Source organism: Coturnix japonica, chromosome 18 (genome assembly GCF_054131305.1).
Source record: "Coturnix japonica strain WE chromosome 18, WE-NBRP24, whole genome shotgun sequence".
NCBI classification, from domain to species: domain Eukaryota; kingdom Metazoa; phylum Chordata; class Aves; order Galliformes; family Phasianidae; genus Coturnix; species Coturnix japonica.
The window spans coordinates 4,048,916-4,069,274 of record NC_140680.1 but is presented as its reverse complement, the minus strand read 5'-3'; the positions used below and the strand labels follow the sequence as shown (position 1 = coordinate 4,069,274).

The 20,359-nt window shown below is 46.3% G+C and overlaps 1 protein-coding gene across 1 annotated transcript in view; it reads left to right on the top strand.

The window, feature by feature from the left end:
* FAT2 (FAT atypical cadherin 2) overlaps window positions 1-20,359 on the top strand; it is a 47,900-nt gene that overhangs the window by 15,517 nt on the left and 12,024 nt on the right. The window contains exons 4-14 of the mRNA XM_015875847.3: window positions 3,753-3,814; window positions 4,667-4,978; window positions 5,587-5,797; window positions 7,706-7,845; window positions 8,619-8,894; window positions 9,290-9,500; window positions 10,489-14,541; window positions 16,837-17,033; window positions 18,516-18,669; window positions 18,783-19,016; window positions 19,760-20,149. Coding sequence (XP_015731333.2) covers window positions 3,753-3,814; window positions 4,667-4,978; window positions 5,587-5,797; window positions 7,706-7,845; window positions 8,619-8,894; window positions 9,290-9,500; window positions 10,489-14,541; window positions 16,837-17,033; window positions 18,516-18,669; window positions 18,783-19,016; window positions 19,760-20,149 — 6,240 coding nt within the window. The remainder of the gene's footprint in view (window positions 1-3,752; window positions 3,815-4,666; window positions 4,979-5,586; window positions 5,798-7,705; window positions 7,846-8,618; window positions 8,895-9,289; window positions 9,501-10,488; window positions 14,542-16,836; window positions 17,034-18,515; window positions 18,670-18,782; window positions 19,017-19,759; window positions 20,150-20,359) is intronic.

Below are 20,359 nucleotides of genomic sequence, written 5' to 3'. Positions count from 1 at the left end.
TGATATGTTTGTCAGCCCTGTAAGAAGCTCGTGAGATGATCTTATCTCCTGGCCAGTTGCTGGAGGTCTCTTCTTTAAACCCTGAGCGTGAGGTTGCTTGAAGGCCTGCTTCCAAGCCTGATGAGGATTCAGTTCTTTCCTTACATGTGTGTTATCTGAAAGAACAAATGATTACCTGCAAACGTTGGCATAAACTGGGCAGCATATATCCTCATGCTTACAGTATCAGAAGAGAAGTCATCTTCTATTGCTGCCAGGAAAAATATCACAGCTTGTCTGAATCTCTGAGCTGCAGGCAGTTTATTGGAAACCATGAGATATTTTCATTCATTTAGTTAAGACACGTCTTCTGTTGTTCAAATGCAATAAATGCATACCTCATTATCTAGAGGAAGTCATCATTAAAAGACCCAATCATGGTTCAGTTCTTGAGATGCCAGAGATCTATATGATCCATCTTGCCAGTGCTCAGGCACACAGGGGCCAGGGGTCAGCCCAGTAAGCCCCCATGGCCCCTGTGCAGGGCTCTGCTGGTGGGAACCCCCTGGCAGAGGGAGAAAAGGAAACTTGTTCACACTGTATGCACTAATAGGAATTAGGGACCGCACTGACTCTTACAGCAGGCATGTCTACACCTGGAATAACCCTGCAGAATAGCCCTGGACAATTATTGTGGGCATGGTGCCACTCTACCACAAGTAACTTATTTCTCCTAGAGCCACCTTGTTCTGCATTTGGTTCACTACCTCAAGACAGGAGTTGGCTGACCGGTGGGCACAAACCCAGCAAAGCCCCTTGACTTGTCTTCTTGAGGCCTTAGGAGACAAGAATGGCCACAGCAATGATCCCTCAGCAAAGCTGGGCTCCTCCAGCAGCCCTGAACTACCACAGAAGAGCTCTAAGTTCTTCCAGCTCTCAAGAGGGTGGAGAAAAAAGAGGGAAAATAAATGAAAGGCTAATGAGAAGAGGGAATAAAACTGCGCAGTGAGATGAAAGCTTTCTGCCATGGGCAATGGAATCTCTCCAGCCCAAGCTGGCAGCTGGTGCAGAGCAGTATTTATGGGAGACAGATAAAGAGATAGAGAGACGGAGAGAGAGTTGGGTTTGGGGGATTCTTCTGCTGGAAGAGATTTCAGCTGGTTTTGTGTTGAGTTGAAGTCACTGATGTGAAGCAAGTTCCAGTCCAAGAAGGACTGAGAGGAACTGGGACTGTGGCAGGAAGAGTCAGGACAGAGCCATCCATCCTGCTGGAAGGCTGTCCCTCTGTCTTGGCCTATTCATCTCCAGCTCCTACCTCTTCTGGTGATCCTCCTGCTGAGTCAGTGCCCACAGGTTTCCCATAGATACCAGCTGTTCCATGCATTTCTCTGCATGGAAGAGCATCTGGACACAGCTCTTTGAGTTTGAGGGATGGTGACACTGCTGCTCTCTGGGCAATGTGCCACAAGATGAGCATGGGGCAGAACAGGAGGGGAGGTGGTAGGAGAGTGGAGAGGGTAGAGTGGAAACAACAGTGGGACAAGAGAAAGTGAATTTCAGGGGAACAGCCTCTTCCCTTCTACAGCTCTTGCGAAAGCTCAATTGCTTGGAAACCTGATTCTGGCAATTTTAACTATTTTAGATTTTCCTCCCTGCAGCCAGGGTGGGGGGCTAGCAACCTCCACCCCAGCCCTGCTCTTGCCAGCAGAAGTTATTACTCTTCTTTATTCCCTGACAACAACGCACTGTTAATTTTGCTGCTCCTGTTCCAACACGACCAGCCTTCCTCTTTCCCCTTTAAAGGCAGCGAGCGGGAGAATCACAGACAAACCTTTCCCACTGCTGCGCATAGATAGGCTGCAAGGGCAGCACTTGTGTAAGTGACAGAAGGGATCATTTCTGGATGCTCAGGGGAACACTGAGCTCAGGTAGCTGGCCAAATGCAGTCAGAGCCTTCAGCACTTTTGTTCAGCCTTTAGAGGAAACCTTCAGGGCCATCTCTATGAGCCATCACCACCTTAAATCCCGTTGCACAGGCTGGCTCATGTTTCCAGAGGTGTAGGAAAGGCATGATAACACACACATGCATGTGTGCATATAACACTCTCATTAGATCTAAATGGGCGCTTTCCATTGTATGGGGCAGCAGAAAGAAGGGAGGAGCAGTTTCCTCAGGAGATAAAAGCATCTTCTACAGACATTCAGGACAACCATTAAGTCCCAGCTCATGTGCCATCACTACAATCCTTCTCTGGTTGTAAGAATCTCAGCTATGAGCTTGTTCCTTTCATTTTTATCATGAGGTCACAGAAGAATTTTAGGGTGTGGCCAGGCAGATCCAAATAAGCTCTTTAGAGTGGTTTAAGTTACCTTCCAACAGCCAGCATGCAGCAACCAAGTGCACATAGAGTGTTTGTTGCAACTGAATTTTGCAATGGGGTAAACTAGAAGTATCCACAGTGTACTCATGGGTACTGGTTGTTAATACCTGGTGTTAATATCCAGCATGCCCTGTGGACTTGTTAGATCAAAATCATAAATCATTCCATGAAGTTGCTGAGTTTCTGACTTTACTCCATGTCCTCTTCATCCCACTGGTAATGCAGAGCAAAGCATCAGAGTTCTCAGCCAACAGCTGCTGCGATTCTCTGTTTTGACCCCCACTAAGAGAATATTCCCATGCATGTTGAGTATTTGGCTGTTGTCAGAGCCCTACAGCCTCCCACTAGCAAAGAATTGAAAAGCTCCTCAGCCAGCTGAGTCTTCTTCACCTGCTGAGATGTCAATAAGAGGAATAAGCAGGAAAAAGTCCATGAGATACATGTAACCAGTCTTCCAAATCATCTTGTCACAGTGCATTAAAGAGTGTTGAGTTACGATTGTAAAGGCATCAAATAAATGTTTAGCCTGGTGCCAAATACAAGCAATCCAAGAGAATGAATGGAAACAGTTAATGACAGCCTTGTTCCAAGCAGCTGCTCCACACTCCTCCTTCAGCTGCCTTGGCGTTTCCTGCAGCCTTTGGAAATTTTCTCTTGCCTATCATGCCTAAACAGCAATATTACCAAAGAGCTCCGATACAACTGAAAACAATGGTATTAATTAAAACTTGCAGCCTTTGGGCCAGAATATGTACTTTCTAGATACCCCTCAAATCTTGCATGTGCTGGGGGATTCACCCCATCTATCAGGCAAGGCTCAAACTATGTACCAACATTATCATCAACAACGTACCTTATTTTTAGACTCAAATTCTAGTGGTAGAAGGGAGGGTATTTCCCAAGACAGAAGGCAAAGTTTTGTCAAAACACTGTAAATTACAAGGAGCAAGGTTCAACACGGGGAAACAGGAGTCGAGACACGTTAAGAAGCCAAACTTCTGCCAGCGCATGCAGAATGTTTCTTACTTAGAGGCATAAGAAAGGTTTTGTTTTCTTGGTTCTGCAGCCTTTCTCACCAAGTGCCTCACCACAAGGTCTCTACAGCCCTCAGCCTTTATGGGATCTGGGAGCTCTGGGATCGGGTATTTGTCTGGGATCTGGGATGTGTTGGGATCCAGGAGATGTCCCCTATCCTCCATGGTCTATGCACTCAGAGGAGAGGGCAGCTCCTCTACCCGATGATTCGCAATAGACAAATTGCTCTTTGGTGGATCTGCCTCTGATCACAGCGGGAACCTGAAACAAACCCACTTGGATACACGGGGATCTGGTCAGCCTTTGCATTCTCTAGGCACCGAGTCTTGAAACTCAAAGCTCTTTCTTTCTTGGCAGGTCTGATTTCTACAACTTCACGGCAGCTGGATCGAGAATACAAGGCTGAACATATCCTAGAGGTGGGTAATGATGATCGTAATTAGCTTTATTTACTTACAAGTGTATTAAGTCCTCAAAGAACTTTCCTTGCATGTTGGAGCACAGAGAAAGAATCTCATCCCATCAGCTCCCAACTGCTGGGAAACTTAATTAAATGGTGTGCGTTGCCCTAAGAGACAGCTGCAGCAGTACTGCAGGGTTTATTATTTCCTTGCTGAAAACAGGAGCAAAAGGCCTGTTCTGGAAGCTGTGGGAATGTAAGAAGACTGGAATTGTCCTCTAGGAGGTTGGATAATAAATTACCAGAGAAAGAAGAAGCCAGAGAAATCCACCCTCGTTTATCTCATTGTACCAAACATTGTTCTGTAGCTTTGCAGGGCCTGCCTCTGTCCCTAGCTGCTCTGAGACACGTTTATTTACATTATGGGGACCTGAAGGTGTTTTCTGTCTATCAAGGTGGTTGAGGATAAAAATTCCTCTGCAGTGCAATGTGCCGGGAGCATGCACAGGCACAGCAAAGAGAGGGTAGGTGATAACTAGGTCAGTCAAAGGAATACAAGTGTTTTCAAGTGTGCAGCTCCTAATGACCAATGCCTGACCCACTGCCCTGAGCTGCTGCAAGCAGGAGCCCTGCAGGCACATTGCCCTGTCCTTGCACAAGCACTGGGCAGTGCAAGTTTCAGCCACCAGGTTTAGCTTTGTAGAAAGGAGCAACTTTTCTGAAAATTCTGATACAAAGATAGATTCACATGGAAACCCTGTTATTCTCAGGATGAACTGTAGTAGGCAACATGCATTATCCTTCAGGATGAAGGCTGGCTGCTCATATCCTTGGCTACAACAAGCAGCTCTGTTCCTTTGCTTGCTGGCAGGTGGCTGTATCTGACAATGGGGACCCAGCCCTGAAGTCCACCAGCAGAGTGGTGATACAAGTCCTGGATGCCAATGACAACCCTCCCAGTTTTCCCCACAAGCTCTTCATGGTGCAGCTCCCTGAGAGAGAAGCCTCAGAGTCACCACTACCAGTCTACAGGCTTATTGCTTCAGACCGTGACCAGGGCCAGAACAGCCAGGTCACCTACACCATTGAGGAGGAGGAGGAAGGGATCTTCACCATCAACCCCACAACCGGCATGGTGCTCTCCAGGAAGGCTTTTCCTGCCTCTGAATACAACATACTCACGGTGAGAGGAGAGGGAAACAGAGAGTGGGTGTAGAGGGAAGGCTGCTGAGACAGGAAAGATAAGAAGTGGGTGAAACACAGCAGTTGGAGAACTTGAATCAGATAAGGGTGGGCTACAGAAACTGGGAGAAAGAGCAGGAGAAACAATGTGGAAGGTAAGAAGCTATTAAAAATGAAGGAGGAATTTAAAAATGACTGTCCAATGCATCCCCAGTGATGGGTACAGTGATTCACATCTCATCCAGAGGTGGACTTGAACCTGAACGGTGTATGTGTTTCAGGTTTGCAGTTTGCCCATACCCTGTGTGCCTTCAGAACAAGGGCTGTGACCCATCTGTGCTTTGGATCCAGTAGACTTGCTCCATGCCCAAGATGAATTTGGGTTGCATGGCTCCACCTAGCACACGTGGCGTCTTAGGACAAGATTGATCTTGTGGGATTTAGGGCACACACAGGGCCCAAGGCTCCTTCCTGGTGGGTTAGTGGGAGAAGCAGCTTTCCACAGGGTTCTGTACACCCTTCCAGCCCCAGTTCATGCAGTACATCACTAAAGCATGGAATCATAGAGTTGTTTGAGTTGGAAGACCCTCACCCTGCATCTCCTGGCAGGTCAAGGCCACAGACGGCGGCAGCCCCCCACTCTCCTCCCACGTGCGGCTCCACATCAGCTGGGTGGCACGGCCCGGACCGTCCTCAGAACCACTGGCATTCGATGAGCCCCACTTTAACTTCGCCGTGATGGAAACAGATCCTGTAAACCATATGGTGGGAGTGATCAGCATCGAGATGGGTCCCAGCCAAGTGTGGTTTAATATCACAGGTGAGACGCAGAAATGAAAGTGGTGCATGGTCTCTGGAGCGCTGGCTCTTTGGCTTCCAACGCTCACATACCTGAGCTAATGAAGTTGTTTGCTATAGGTGTATAGGTGAGCAACAGAGAAAGGTTTCTCAGACACCAAAAGGACATCTGCCTGCCCAAGGGCTTTGCTGCCAAGTGCAATTATCTAACACTCTTTTTATAATGACATCTTGAGATTTGTCAGTGCTCCCCTCTGGGACACTGGATGACAGAGCAGAGGGGACGTGGGCTGTCACCCCCAGGTCTCAGGCAGTGGGTGTGCAGAACTTGTCCAGGGATGAGGGCCAACTGTGCTTCTGTAATTTGGCGTAATTTGTATTTTTGTTGCCCCAATATGCCTTGCACAGCCTCTTCCTGACACTGCCTGCAGGGCCAGCCCTCGTCAAAGCCTTAATTGGGTGAGTGAATAGCTTTCCCCGTTAGAATGTCAGGGCTAATGGTGTATAAATACAATTAAGCAACAAGAAATGCGATGCTACAAGAGGTGATGAGCAAGTGCAGGTCTTGCCTGGCATTAGCAGTGTCTGCGTGGGCTCACAGCACTAACGGTGTCTGCTTCTGAATGTTATCCCAACACATACCTGCACTTGCCTGCATGCCCAATCTCACACAAAAACTCTGACCAAGCAGCATCTTTCTTGTCTCTCCTTTCCTGGGCTTCCTCTTTCCCTTTGGCAGCACACAGAGGGAGTCCTCTTTTTTTCTGCCAGGGAAAGACATCCCTGGATCTCTCTCTTTTCCTCTTTTCTGCCTCCTTCTGACTTCTTCCCAGCAGGAAAGTGCTGGTCCAGATGGCTGGCAACCACTGCACTGTTCCCACAAGGGAAGGTATGTAATTTAAGAACCAGCCAAGATTTCCCCAGCTGGTAAGAACACAAAACAGAATTCAGAGCATCTGGTAGCAAAGAACAGAGGAGCTGAGAGCTAGGATACAACAGCAGAGCACTACTTCTCTTTAGTCAGATCCCAGAACAGCATAGTGGTGCTTCATGCATGACAGAGAAAGACCATCAGCAAGTGAAGTGTGAGAAAGGGGCTGCCACGCCAGGGCTGAGCAGCAACAGCATGAGGGATGGCTTCTGTTGCTTGGGCCTGTGGTTCCAGCACTCTATGGCCATCTGGGATGGCTCTGCTCACCCTGGAAGCACCGTCTGCCTCTCCAACTGTTCAAGAGTTGGGATGTTAAGGTAGAGCACAGGCTTCTGGCCGTGGCCATGAAGACCACTGCTGACATGCCCATGGTGTGACCTTGAGTTGGAGGCCAGCAGGAGCGTGGGTCAGCCCTGCAGGCTGCTGATCCATGCTAAGCTCATGATGGTGCGTAGCTGGAGGCCTTGTGCAAATCAATCAGTGCTCAGATGGGCCTCTTGCAAATCTAGCCAGGAGATCAAGTGCATCCATGCATCCATTCTCCTTTCCTCCCCCTTGTCTTCTGTACATCCCCTTGTTTTCTGTACATCCCCTTGTTGTTCCTGTCACACTCCTTTGCCATCATGTCTTGCTAACTCTTTGCCCAGCTTCCCCATGTGCTCTCTGTCTCCTGTGTCCATCCCTCACATTTAGCACTGACTTTCTAGATCTGGAAGAAGCCTTGCCTCTGGCACTGCCCCCAGATGAGCTGAATGCCTAGGGTGAGTGCCTACATATCCCCATTCCAGGTGTATTGCCTGGCATGCCACATTTCTCTGTGGCTGGGTGTGAGCTTGATGTGTGGCTTGTGTGTGCTGTCTGGAGGGGAGATCCTCATCCTTCAGATCTCCAGGCAGCTCCTGGCATCTATTTGCCCTGCAGGTGCCAGCAGCTTGCTCCAGACAAATCTAGCCGTAACCGTCCCACTGTTTCCCTTATTTTACTTCTCTCTTATTCCAGGTGGTGATGATGACATGGATTTTGATATTGAGAAGAGTACAGGCAGTATGGTCATTGCAAGAGCCCTTGATGCAAGGAAGAAGTCAAGCTATAACCTGACAGTAGAAGTCACTGATGGGTCCACTACCATCAAAACTCAGGTAATGCTTTATGCTGTAGTAGAAGCCCCATATAGAGTCAGTATATGCCAAAGGGAATCCTTCTCCCAACTTCACTGCTTTCAAGTATGTCCCTGAGCACCAGTTCCTGCAGCTGCTGAGATTCACCTTTCTTTAGCTACTGTCAGGACGGATGTTCAGAGCTTAATCTTTCACCAACCATTTTCTTCATATACAAAAAGAAGCCAAAAATCCAGCCCTCTCTACACACAAAGGCCTAGAACATGAGTCACCCATCAATGATTCTCATTGTGGGAAATCCACTGTGAAGGTTTGTGGAGGATGATGAGTGAGGAATGCTGCTGTTCCTGTGAACGCAGTGCTAATGGATAGTATCTTGGCTATCTTCAAGTATTTTTCTAAATAAACAAACAAAGCCCTGCCTTCCCTGCTGTGCATTCCCTGCCACCTTGCATCTCATCCCCGTGTTTATTTTGGCGCTCAAGGCCACTGGCAGATGTCAAGAAACCTGCTTGAGCAAAACACCCATGGCATGTTCAGGTTTGTTAAAGGAAGCAAACTATTACACGTGGTTGGGACTTCCTCAGATGCAGTCAGTGTCAGTACGATGGTTGGGGACAGTCAAGGTATGAGACCTAGTCACCATAGATGGATGGCCCAAGTGCTGGAGGAGCTGTGATAGTCACAGGGCTCAGAGCCCTGGTCAGGAGGAATTAGGAGCTGGTTTTTCATGGCTCCAGAAGTCTGGCAGCACTCAAGGTCACATTGCCCTTACTGAGCTGTCATCCCCACAGGCCTTTATCCATGTGATTGACATCAACCAGCACCGTCCACAGTTCCTGAAGAGCCATTATGAGGAGACGATTCCTGAAGATATCCCCTCGGGGAAGGAGATCCTTCGAGTCAGTGCAACAGACAAGGACAGAGGCAAAGGTCTCATCTACACCATCCATGGCAGCATGGACCCCAAAAGCACAAGACTATTCCAGTTGGATCCCAGCAGTGGAATACTCACAGCAGCAGAAGGCTTCAGTTCCCAGATGATGCCAAAGCACACCCTAACAGTGATGGTGAGTCCTAGGCCAAACCCTGACAAATCTGCCAGCTTCACCAGGGTATATTGGTTGCTTAAGAAATTTAGGCTAATTCTAGTCTTTCAAACAGACTTTGCCTAGAGTGACAGGGAAGAGGAAAGCAGGGTGTTAACCTTTACCAAATCCTGGATAAATCCAGGGCTACTGGGTTCTTGTATGAGAACACAGAGTGAATATTTGTTAATTTTTGCATTCTCCTCCAAGGCTGCATTTTGGCTCTGTAACTTCAAGGCTCATCCTCATCCAAAGGGTTGATAGAAATGAAACATATCGCCCTTCCTAAAAGTCCTGATGAAATTCTGGAAGCCTTATCCTGGAAGGCCTGACTACTCCTAGAATGTGACCTTACCTGCCCTTTCTCTGTCACCCAGGTACGGGACCAGGAGGTCCCCATCAAGAGGAACTTTGTTCGGGTCATCGTCTATGTGGAGAACAGCAACCTTCACCCTCCACAGTTCAGCAGCATCCATTACGAAGCAGAAGCGCTGGACTCGGCAGCAGTGGGCACAGAGATTGTACAAGTTAGAGCCCTTGATCAGGACCAAGGAGCCAATGCTGAAATCCACTACTCTCTGCAGGCAGGTGAGGACCATGCAGCAAGGTGGCTTGGCTAGGAGCATGCATGCATTTCCATCCTCCAGCTGGTGACCAAACTGCCACCCAGCTCCTGCTAGTTGTTACAAAGAGTGGTGAAAAGCTGCCCTTTCTACACGGTGATTTCCTTCCTATCCAGAGAAAAACTAGAGCTAGGAAGAAATTTCCATATTATGAAATGTTAGCATCCTTCCTCAGAAAGACAGTACAATGTTGAGTCACTGTTCTAAGGCAAAATATGAATGGACAAGTTAGAACAAATTAAGGTCAGATCTTCCAGCCCTTGGGAATGGAGTGACGGACCACTGTGCTTATTAGACAAAAGTGCTGCCTTTATGTAGCCACCACCATCCCTTCCACTATTTCTACCAAGAAATACATTCTTAAGGAAAGGGGAGCTTTGGTTGGTGGGTCTCTGTGAGTCATACAAACTTGTTGTGCAAGTATTTTATCATTCGCTCTGAAGGTTAAAACCTAAATACCTATGGCTGTGCCTCACTGCCGATTTAGCAGGTAAATTCTTTGCAGGAGACAAGCCATCCTTTGCTACATCTTTCTCACTGCAATTGAGATCAAGGACTGAGGAATTTAATTGCTCCTGAAGTATTGGTAATTATAAGCATGACAGGGCTTGAAGCGACGAGTACAGTCTGTGCTACCTTGTTCTGCACACAAGGCAGAAGTTTCAAGCACATACTCTGCCACCACTAAATATGCTTAAATTAGAAGAGTATTCATCTTCTAATTTACGTTTTGATTCAGTTAAAAGTTACCCCATAGATCTCAATGGGTTCATTGTTCTTAGAATGAAAATTATTTAGAAATTAATGAAGAAGATTGTAGTCCCCTCATTAAATATATATATATGTGTGTGTGTTAATTAGGTCTAAAATTGGGAATGCTATAGAAAAGACATACAGAAAACCAAGAGCAAGAGGGTGTTTGCATTCTTCACTTTGCATTTCTCTTCTTGCAGGTAATGGGGAAGGTTTCTTTAGCATCGACCCACATTCTGGTATTATTACAGTTGCACAGAAACTGGACCCATCCAAGCAAGAGAGATTTACTCTTATTGTAAAGGCAGAAGATAAAGGATTCCCCCAGCTTAAAGATTCTGCTACAGTACACATCCGCATTAGACCCTCTGATCAGACCCCTCCAAAATTTCCAGAGACTGAATACATCACTGAGATCAGTGAATCTGCTGCTGTTGGCTCTCCTCTGATCCAGGTTTTGGCCTCAAGCTTGTCACCAGTCAGCTACGAGATAAAAGATGGAAATGGAGATGGAGTGTTCTCCATGAACTACCAGTCAGGCCTTATTTCCACCCAGAAGAGCTTAGATTTTGAGCAAGTGTCTTTTTACCAGCTGAAAGTTCGTGGCACCAACATGGCTGGAGCATTTATGGACACACTGGTGCTTATTTATGTCATAGATGAGAATGACAACGTGCCTATCTTTGTTAAGCCTGCCTTCATCGGCTGGATCATGGAGAATGCTCCCCCACAAAGCATGGTTCTAGATGAAAGCAATGCTCCACTAGTGACCCATGCAACAGATGCTGATCAGGACTCCAATGCTTTGCTTGTCTATGAGATTTTGGAACCGGAAGCACTAAAATATTTCACAGTAGATCCCAGCACAGGGACACTTACCAGTCGTGCTGATATAGACTATGAGCTCACTCCAGTCTTCCACTTCAGTGTACATGCACATGACAGTGGAAATCCCAGTTTGTTTGCATCCAAGCCAGCCAAGGTCACAATCCATGTTAAAGACATTAATGATTCACCTCCAGTCTTTGCCAAAGACACTTACGAGCTTTCTGTCCTGTTACCAGCCCATCCAGGGATGGAGCTTTTATCAGTGCAGGCAAAAGATGCTGATTCGGAGGTGACATACAGCATTGTGGAAGGAAACCTTGATAATGCCTTCTACATTCATCCACTCACTGGTCTCATTTCCATTCTTAATGCCACTGGCTTGGGAAGTCATCGTGAACTCATGGTCAGAGCTGACGATGGTTTATATAAGAGTACTGCTCTGGTTAAACTAAATTTAACTCAAGCACGAGGTAGTGGCTTAAAATTTGATCAAGATGTATACACAGCAACTGTGATGGAGAACTCTACAGATGAGAAGACTCTCACTGTGCTGGGGGTCAAGGGATATCAGCTAAACGAACCACTCTTCTATTCACTTTTGAATGGGAAGGAAAGATTTAAAATGATCCAGGCATCTGGAGTACTCCAGACCAAGGGTGTGAAATTTGACCGTGAAGTACAAGACGTGTACGAGGTAGCTGTGGAAGTGAAAGACAATAGGAAACCACCGAGAGTGTCCCAAGCCACTGTCAAAGTTTATGTAGAAGATGTCAATGACAACCCACCTCAGTTTGAGAATGTGCCATACTACACCTCAGTGCAGGATGGCATGGAGCCCGGTGATGTACTTTTTCAGGTGTCAGCAACAGACAAAGATATAGGAAATAATGCAGCCATTACCTACTCTTTTGCAGAGGACTATAAGTATTTTTGGATTGACCCCTACCTAGGAGACATCTCACTCAAGAAGCCTCTTGACTATCATGCTTTAAACAAATACAGCCTCCGAGTCATTGCTAAGGACAAGGGAGAGCCTCCACTCCTTGCTGAACAAGAGGTTGTGATCAGTGTGAGGAACAAATCTAACCCTCTGTTCCAAAGCCTGTATTACCGAGTAAAAGTGCCAGAAAATATCCCTCCATACACATCCATCCTCCACATCCAGGCCCGCAGCCCCGAAGGCTTGCGTCTCATCTACAACATAGTGGAAGAAGACTCCCTGAAACTGTTCAGCACTGACTTCAAAACTGGTGTCCTTACTGTCACGGGGCAGCTGGACTATGAGCTAGAGACAAAGCACTCGTTCACTGTTAGGGCCACAGACACGGCAGTAGGATCATTTTCAGAAGCCAGGGTAGAGGTGGAGGTAGAAGACATTAATGACAACCCACCTGTATTTTCTGAGATGATCTACACGGCATCTGTCTCAGAGAGCATGCCAGCACATACCCCTGTTGTCCAAGTCTTCGCTTCTGATAAAGACTCAGGCAGAAACAAAGTGGTCTCCTATCAGATCTTGGATGATGGTTCAGATGCTACCAAGTTCTTTAATATTGACACCAGCACAGGGCAAATAACAACAGCTCAAGCACTGGATTACGAAAAAACTCAACAGTTTCGCATGAAAGTGAGAGCTGCAGACCATGGGATGCCTCCACTTAGCAGCGATGCCCTGGTAATTGTAGATGTGACAGACATCAATGACAATCCTCCTGAGTTCAGCCAGCTTCAGTATGAAGCCAAGGTAAGCGAAATGGCGACGTGTGGGCACATTGTGATAAAAGTCCAGGCCCTGGACCCTGACAGTGGAGACACCACCCGACTGGAGTATGTGATTCTCTCAGGCAACGACCACAGGCATTTCACCATCAACAGCACTTCTGGGATAATATCCATGTTCAACCGCTGCAAAAAGGACTTGGAGTCATCTTACAGCCTCCGAGTTTCTGCTTCAGATGGAGTTTTCAAGAGCACTGTGCCTGTGTATATCAACACCACAAACGCCAACAAATACAGCCCTTCTTTTCAGCAGAACGTGTACGAGGCAGAGCTGGCAGAAAATGCTGAAATAGGAACCAAAGTGATTGAGCTGCTGGCCATTGACCCAGATGGCGGCCCGTATGGCACCATAGACTACACCATCATCAACAAACTTGCAGATGAGAAGTTCTCCATAGATAACAAAGGCCATATTACCACACTGCAAAAATTGGACAGAGAAAATTCCACAGAGAGAGTCATTGCCATTAAGGTCATGGCTAAGGATGGGGGTGGGAAGGTGGCGTTCTGCACTGTTAAAATAATCCTTACAGATGAGAATGACAACCCTCCTCAGTTCAAAGCCTCTGAATACACACTGTCCATCCAGTCCAACATAAGCAAAGGCTCCCCCGTTATTCAGGTACTGGCCTATGATGCTGATGAAGGTGCAAATGCAGATGTCATTTACTCTGTTGACTCTGTGGAAGATGTATCAGAAGACATCATTGAGATCAATGCTGCCACTGGGGTTGTTAAGGTCAAGGAGAGCCTTGTTGGTTTGGAAAACAGAGCCTTTAACTTCAAGGTGAAAGCTGAAGATGGCAGACCTCCTCACTGGAATTCCCTTGTCCCAGTGAATCTTCAGATTGTCCCCAGGGAAGTGACATTGCCAAGATTTTCTGAGCCCCTTTATACATTCTCAGCATCTGAGGACCTTCCAGAAGGTTCAGAAATAGGGTCAGTCAAAGCTTTTGCAGAGGATCCCATCATATATAGCCTGGTAAAGGGAACCACTACTGAAAGTAACAAGGATGAGGTGTTTACCCTGGATGAACAAACTGGAGCTTTGAAAATCAAAAAGGCAGTGGATCATGAGACCACCAAGTGGTACCAGATTGATGTTATGGCTCATTGCTCACATCAGGAGACTGAGCTGGTCTCTCTGGTTTCTGTGAACATCCAAGTGCAAGACATCAATGACAACAAGCCCGTTTTTGAGGCAGATCCTTACAAAGCTTTTGTCATGGAGAACATGCCATCAGGAACCACAGTCATTCAAGTGACAGCAAATGACCAAGACACAGGAAGTGACGGACAAGTGACCTACAGCTTGGAAGCAGAGTCTGGCAAGCTCCGAGGACTCTTCACCATTGATGGAGAGACTGGATGGATCACTACACTGAAGGAGCTGGATTGTGAAACTCAGGAGACCTATCGTTTCTATGTCGTGGCCACTGACCACGGCAGAAAAGTACAACTCTCTTCCCAGACCCTGGTGGAAGTCACTGTCTCTGATGAAAATGATAATGCTCCCCAGTTCACTTCAGACTTCTACAAAGGGTCGGTAATTGAGAACGCCGAGCCAGGGCAAGTCATTGTCACACTGAGTACTATTGATGCAGACATCTCTGAGCAGAATCGGCGGGTCACGTGCTACATAACTGGTGAGTTTTCATGACTTTATGTATTTTAAATGGGCAAGAATTATTAGAATATCATGTCAAAGTGAGGCTTTGATATCTTGTCTTGTATATTATTAATACAGAAATAACTTCACCCAGATAGTCCTATTGGAAATAAGAGATGAAGCCTAACTCATCAGTCAGCTGAGCCTAGGGTGTGCAAAACTCTTTAGAAACTAATTTCAGTGACATACCCAAAACTGGATGAATGGAATTATCATTAAAACAGCTGTCTCCTCCACTGGACCTTCCATATTTCTAATACACAAATAAATATAAATATAAGCAAATAAATACACAGTACCATACAAGAATTTACTTCTTTTTAACTAGCTAAATAATTATAACTACGTAACTGTAATGTCCAGTGCAGGGACAGAAACCAAAAGGAAGGTTTTCTCTCATAGGTTTTGAGGTCTGCATGTAATTTCTTTGGCCATATCACACAAACATGTAGCCTATCTGTATGTTTTAACAAGTACATATATGGACATATCTTTCCAGTATTAAACATGTTTCTTCTGATGCCACTTTTGACTCCAGCTTATCAAAAAATTAGATATGGCTGCAGGTAACTGCTCTGCAGACTGGCGGGTATTTGAGACTATCATGTCAATCTTTGGGGGAGTTTTAGCTAACGGAAGATGACTCCACACATCAGCAGTGCCAACTAAAATTAACCACTGCTGTAAACCTACTAAAGTTTATACTGGAATGTTGTGCACCCGCACAAGTAGCAGCTTGATTTGATACAAGTAGCACAAGTATTTTATGGTACTTTTTGACCCCAAAGGGGTCCTGGAACAGACATTTCAAATTAAAATGTTTGTTCAAACTCAAATGAAGACCCTTCAGGGTCAAAGCATTTAACGAGTTCATGTTGTAGCCTGTTATCTATTATAGTAACCATTCAAAACAAAGGAGGGATGCTGGCACTTGGTGTATGGTATGCCTAGCTATTTGCAAGCCTCTGGGAGACAATAGTCAATCCATTCCAGTATTATTGTTTCTGTCACTTTTAAGGCAGTAGTTTTAAACCTGAGAGAATTCACACTGGTGTTAGTGGTAGATACCTTAAATTCTTGCTGCTTTTACTTCAAAGCTCAGTTCAATCTTTACACATAACCATATAAAAACAAGTGAAGCATAACACCACAGCAAAAGAAATGAGGGGTGAAAACAGCCTAACTTCCCACTGTCTGCACACACCTTGATTTGAAGCACGTGGGACCTAGATCTGAGCAAGGGCTGCAGTGTGGCAGCATCAGAAGGGCCAGCAGATGTCTCATTGAGCCTGCAGATTCACTACCACATCTCCACACTGTACATGAAAGAAGAGAAGGCAAATTTAATTTACCTGGCTGTGTGAGCCCTTCAGAGCCCTGAAGCAAACAAGCCCTGCAGCCAGCTCTCTGCATTGCCTCCCATTACCTAATGCGCTCTCTCCTCTGTCTGGTGACTTGGTTTGGGTTCAGCAGAGGACATGAGCTCCTTGCCTGAAGAGAGGCATGTGCCAGGGGCAGTTCTGGGCCTTTTAAAATCCACTTTGTACAACAATAGCAGGAGTGACACTAATCTGGTGGACTGGAGAGCCTACCAGTCTCAATTTACTTGTGTCTCCCATCAGCTAGGTCTTACAGAGTGAAAAGCAGCTCCAGATTTAAATGCATCTGAAGGTTGTGTTATAAAGCAACAAAGCCTAACCAGTGTCTGCAAGGTAGCTGCAACACTCAGATCCCTTTATGAACGTACACCAAGAAAGTCTGACACATTTTAGGAGAGTGAGACTGTGGTTTTTCAGCAATTAATATGCATATCTGCAGAACATTACAAAGACATTTTTGCAATTGTGAATTGTTTCCTCTTTCCACCCCATTCATCTCCCCAGCATAACATTCAGTGAACAGCAGAAACACACAAGGCATTTCTGATCTGTGCAGTAGACCAACCACTCCCCATGGGGCTGGTATGTCACCAGTGTCCTTTCTCTGTCGCCAATGCAAGTCTTCCAGCTCTCCTATGGGGCTGGCAGTTGCCACATCTATATCTCCCTTGGAATCAAACAACCTTTTGATTTGGAATGGACCTTTAAAAGCCATCTGGTCCAACTCCCCTGCAATGAACAGGGACACCACAGCTCCATCAGGTGCTCAGAGCCCCTCCAACTTGACCTGGGGTGTCCAGCACCTTTCTGGACCACCTGTGCCAGTGCTCTCTTATCACTTCAGATTTGCAGCACTCCGTAAATGTCTATTTTCTTCTTCTTGCCCCTTCTAGAAGGAGATGTGCTAGGACAGTTCACAGTTGACCAAATTGAGGGAGAATGGACAATTTCTTCCAAGAAGCCTTTGGACAGAGAAGATACAGAGAAATATCTCCTCAAGGTGATGGCTTCTGATGGGAAATTTCAGGCTACCACCGAAGTGGAAATCTTTGTTCTGGATATCAATGACAACATCCCTGAGTGTGGCCAGGTAAGGCAGCTGTCCTGCTACATCAGGGGGCACAAAGGGAAGAAAAGGCAGGAAGAGCACATGCTGAGAGGGTTTGGCTTGTCATATTTCTCACACAATCCTGTTGCTTTGATTATACTTAGCAATTTTAATTAAGGTGCACGTCAAGCGAGAACATTAAATTTAGCCTCCAAGCATGTTTGCCAGCAGTAAGTGAATACCTAAGCATTATGAAGGATAATTTTTGGAGATAAACAATGCCTGGAAACCTTCTGGGTAGGGGCATGTAAATTACCAAGTTTTATATCCTGCTAAGTTGAAAAATTCCCATCAGGAGAGCTGTAACTGTGGAGAGCTGATCACTGGTATGGATCTTACTCATGGTGAGAAAGAACAGAAGAGGCTGTTTCCCAAAGGAGAGTCAGAGGCTTGGATGAAATGAACTCACTGGTCCCAGTCCACTCCCTGGAACCAGCTGTCCTCCTCTTAAAGGCATGATGCAAAGTACTGGCCTCCATGTGTCCCAGCAGAGACCAGCAGCGGGTCCTGAAATGCACCCACAGCAGCCTGCATAGCCTGCTGTAAGAGGGAGGATAAAAGAAGCTACATCTATTATTTATCACTTGCTAACAAAAAAATCTAGGCTTTAGAAGTCAAAGGTGTCATAGAGAGAACCTGGTTGCAAACAGGGTCCATTTTACTGAAACTGCCTAGCCCATTCTCAGAGGTAGAGATGGAGGTTTGCAGCCACCCTTCATAGTCTGCTCCTGAGCTTCACTACATCATCTGTCAGTCCAAGTGTCAGAACTGACTCATAGAATCATTAAGGCTGGAAGAGACATCTAAGATCACCAAGTCCAGCTGTCAATCTATCCACACCACGCCCACTAACCATGTCCCTCAGTGCCACAGTACTTGAACACCTCCAGGGATGGTGACCCCACCACCTCTCTGGGCAGCCCATTCCAGTCCTTAACAACTCTTGCTGAGAATAAATGTTTCCTACTATCCAAAATGAACCTCCCCTAACACAGCTTAAGGCAATTACCTCTCATCCCACCATACTGGTAACAGGGCTGCTGCTTTACTCTATTCAACAGCCTGTTATGCGATGTCATAGTCAAACCAATTGCAGACATTTCTTTTTAATATCATAAAGCTAGATAGCAATCATCAGTTTAATCATGGGTCACATTTTCTGTATCTCCAAGCCTCTCTCCCTGAGGTCTATGTTCTTCCCAAGCTGTGGTTTTCACTGTTGGCTGCTGTTCCAGCCAGGGCCACCAAAATGCCAAATGTAACAGGTCTGTCCTCCAGTCTGGGCTCATGTACCCTGCTGCTGTCATCTTTCACACCACCAAGACATAAGGCACCTTGTGTTTTCCTACAAACCACACGTTTTACCCTTTTCTATGAAGCTTCTCCTGTTCCATTCCTCCTCATATGGTGTGAAGGTGTTGTGGAGACAGGTCAGATGCCAATGACACCTTCTGTCCTTGCCAGATATTCTACACTGGAAGAGTCTCCGAAGATGCTCAGCCAGGTCATTTCATTTTGAAGATATCAGCAACCGACCCTGATGTTGGCAGCAATGCCCAGATCACATACAGCCTGCACGGCCCTGGCGCAGAGGAGTTCCGCCTGGGTCCCCACACAGGTGAGATCAGGACCTGCATGCAGAGCTTTCCTCCTTTCTATACTTGGGGCTCAATATATGCAGTAGGGTTTGCAGTTGCTGGACATGAGACCACTTCCCATTCTTTCCCACAGGGGAACTGACCACCTCTGCACCTCTTGACCGGGAGCAGAAGCCCACCTACCACCTGGTTGCCAAAGCTACCGATGGTGGTGGCCGCTCATGCCAAGCAGACATAACACTGACCATAGAGGACACCAATGACAATGCACCCAGATTCTTCCCCAGCCACTGCGCCGTCGCTGTTTTTGACAACACCACCACAAAAACACCCATTGCTGTGGTATCCGCCAGGGACCTTGATGAAGGTGAGTCAGGGTGAGATCTACATTATAGCAAAGTCCATCTTTCATCCTGAATAGAAAGCTTTAAAAGCTAGGGAAGGGCTGCAGCAATTGGGCATAGATGAGTGAGTCTTGGCAAGAGCCTGCCTGGATCTCATCACTGACATGTTCTTGACTAGCAGGCTGGCATCAGCACCTGTCAGAAACGCATATCTGCAGAAACATGCACAGAATTCAAGGAAAAGCTCATCAACTATAACAGTAATGCACAGCACAAACTACAACACACAGCTCCAAACTGAACAGAATTCACATGAAAGACAGAGACAAAATAGGCGTAATAAGGAAAAAAGGAGCTGTGTATCTGGAGAGGGTATATGATATCATAGAACCATAGAATATCCCAAGTTAGAACCATATCAGAGTCTAACCTCTGGCTTGACACAGGACTACCCAAAATGGGTGGAAAAGTCCTTGGGAGACAAAAGATATAGACAAAAGACTCCTAAGAAAAGTGTTGAGCAGAGACTGAACTTACATGATATAAAAGCAAGACCTGCTTTGGAAGCATAGATGAAGGAAAATGACATTTAAAAACATGGGGATAGGGGTGGACAGGGGCACATTTGAAGAAGATGTTCATACAACCCCCAGTTTCCCTAGAAGTATTATCTCACCTAGGCATATATCATCCTTCTAGATAAAAGAATTAATACCAGCAGCATTCCTAGCCACAAATTTACACAGCTTGTCCCTTACCCTTCCAGGTCTCAATGCCGAGGTTGTCTATTCCCTCTCTGACTCTGCCAATGGACACTTTTCAATTGAGGAAACAACAGGGGTGATCCGTCTGGAAAAGCCCCTGAAGGACTCGCAGCACTCAGCCTTTGAGCTGACGGTCTGTGCCACTGACCAGGGCACCCCACAGCCCCTCTCTGCTCTCGGCACTGTCACTGTCTCCGTTGTGGATCTAAATGAATATCTGCCTGTCTTCCTGGCCCCTGAATATGTAGCCATGGTGAAAGAAGACGTAGCTGTGGGTACGGAAGTCCTCAATTTATCAGCCTTGACAAGAGACAACACAGAAAACACAGAGATCAAGTATGAAATTGTGAATGGCAATGACCACGGCAAATTTCAGCTCAACTCCAACACAGGTAAGATGGTCTCATGGCCAAGCCAGCCCAGGTTGATCCCATATGCTTCATTTCCTAAAACAGATTCCCCCTTCTGTTTCCAAGCAGTCAGATCTCTTCTGTTCCTACACAGAGCACAGTATGGGGGCAGAGAATACAGTCTTCGCTTCTACCCTAAATTTTGTCAGCTAAGTCACCTAGTGTGCGATCCAAATCTTTCTGAATGAATGG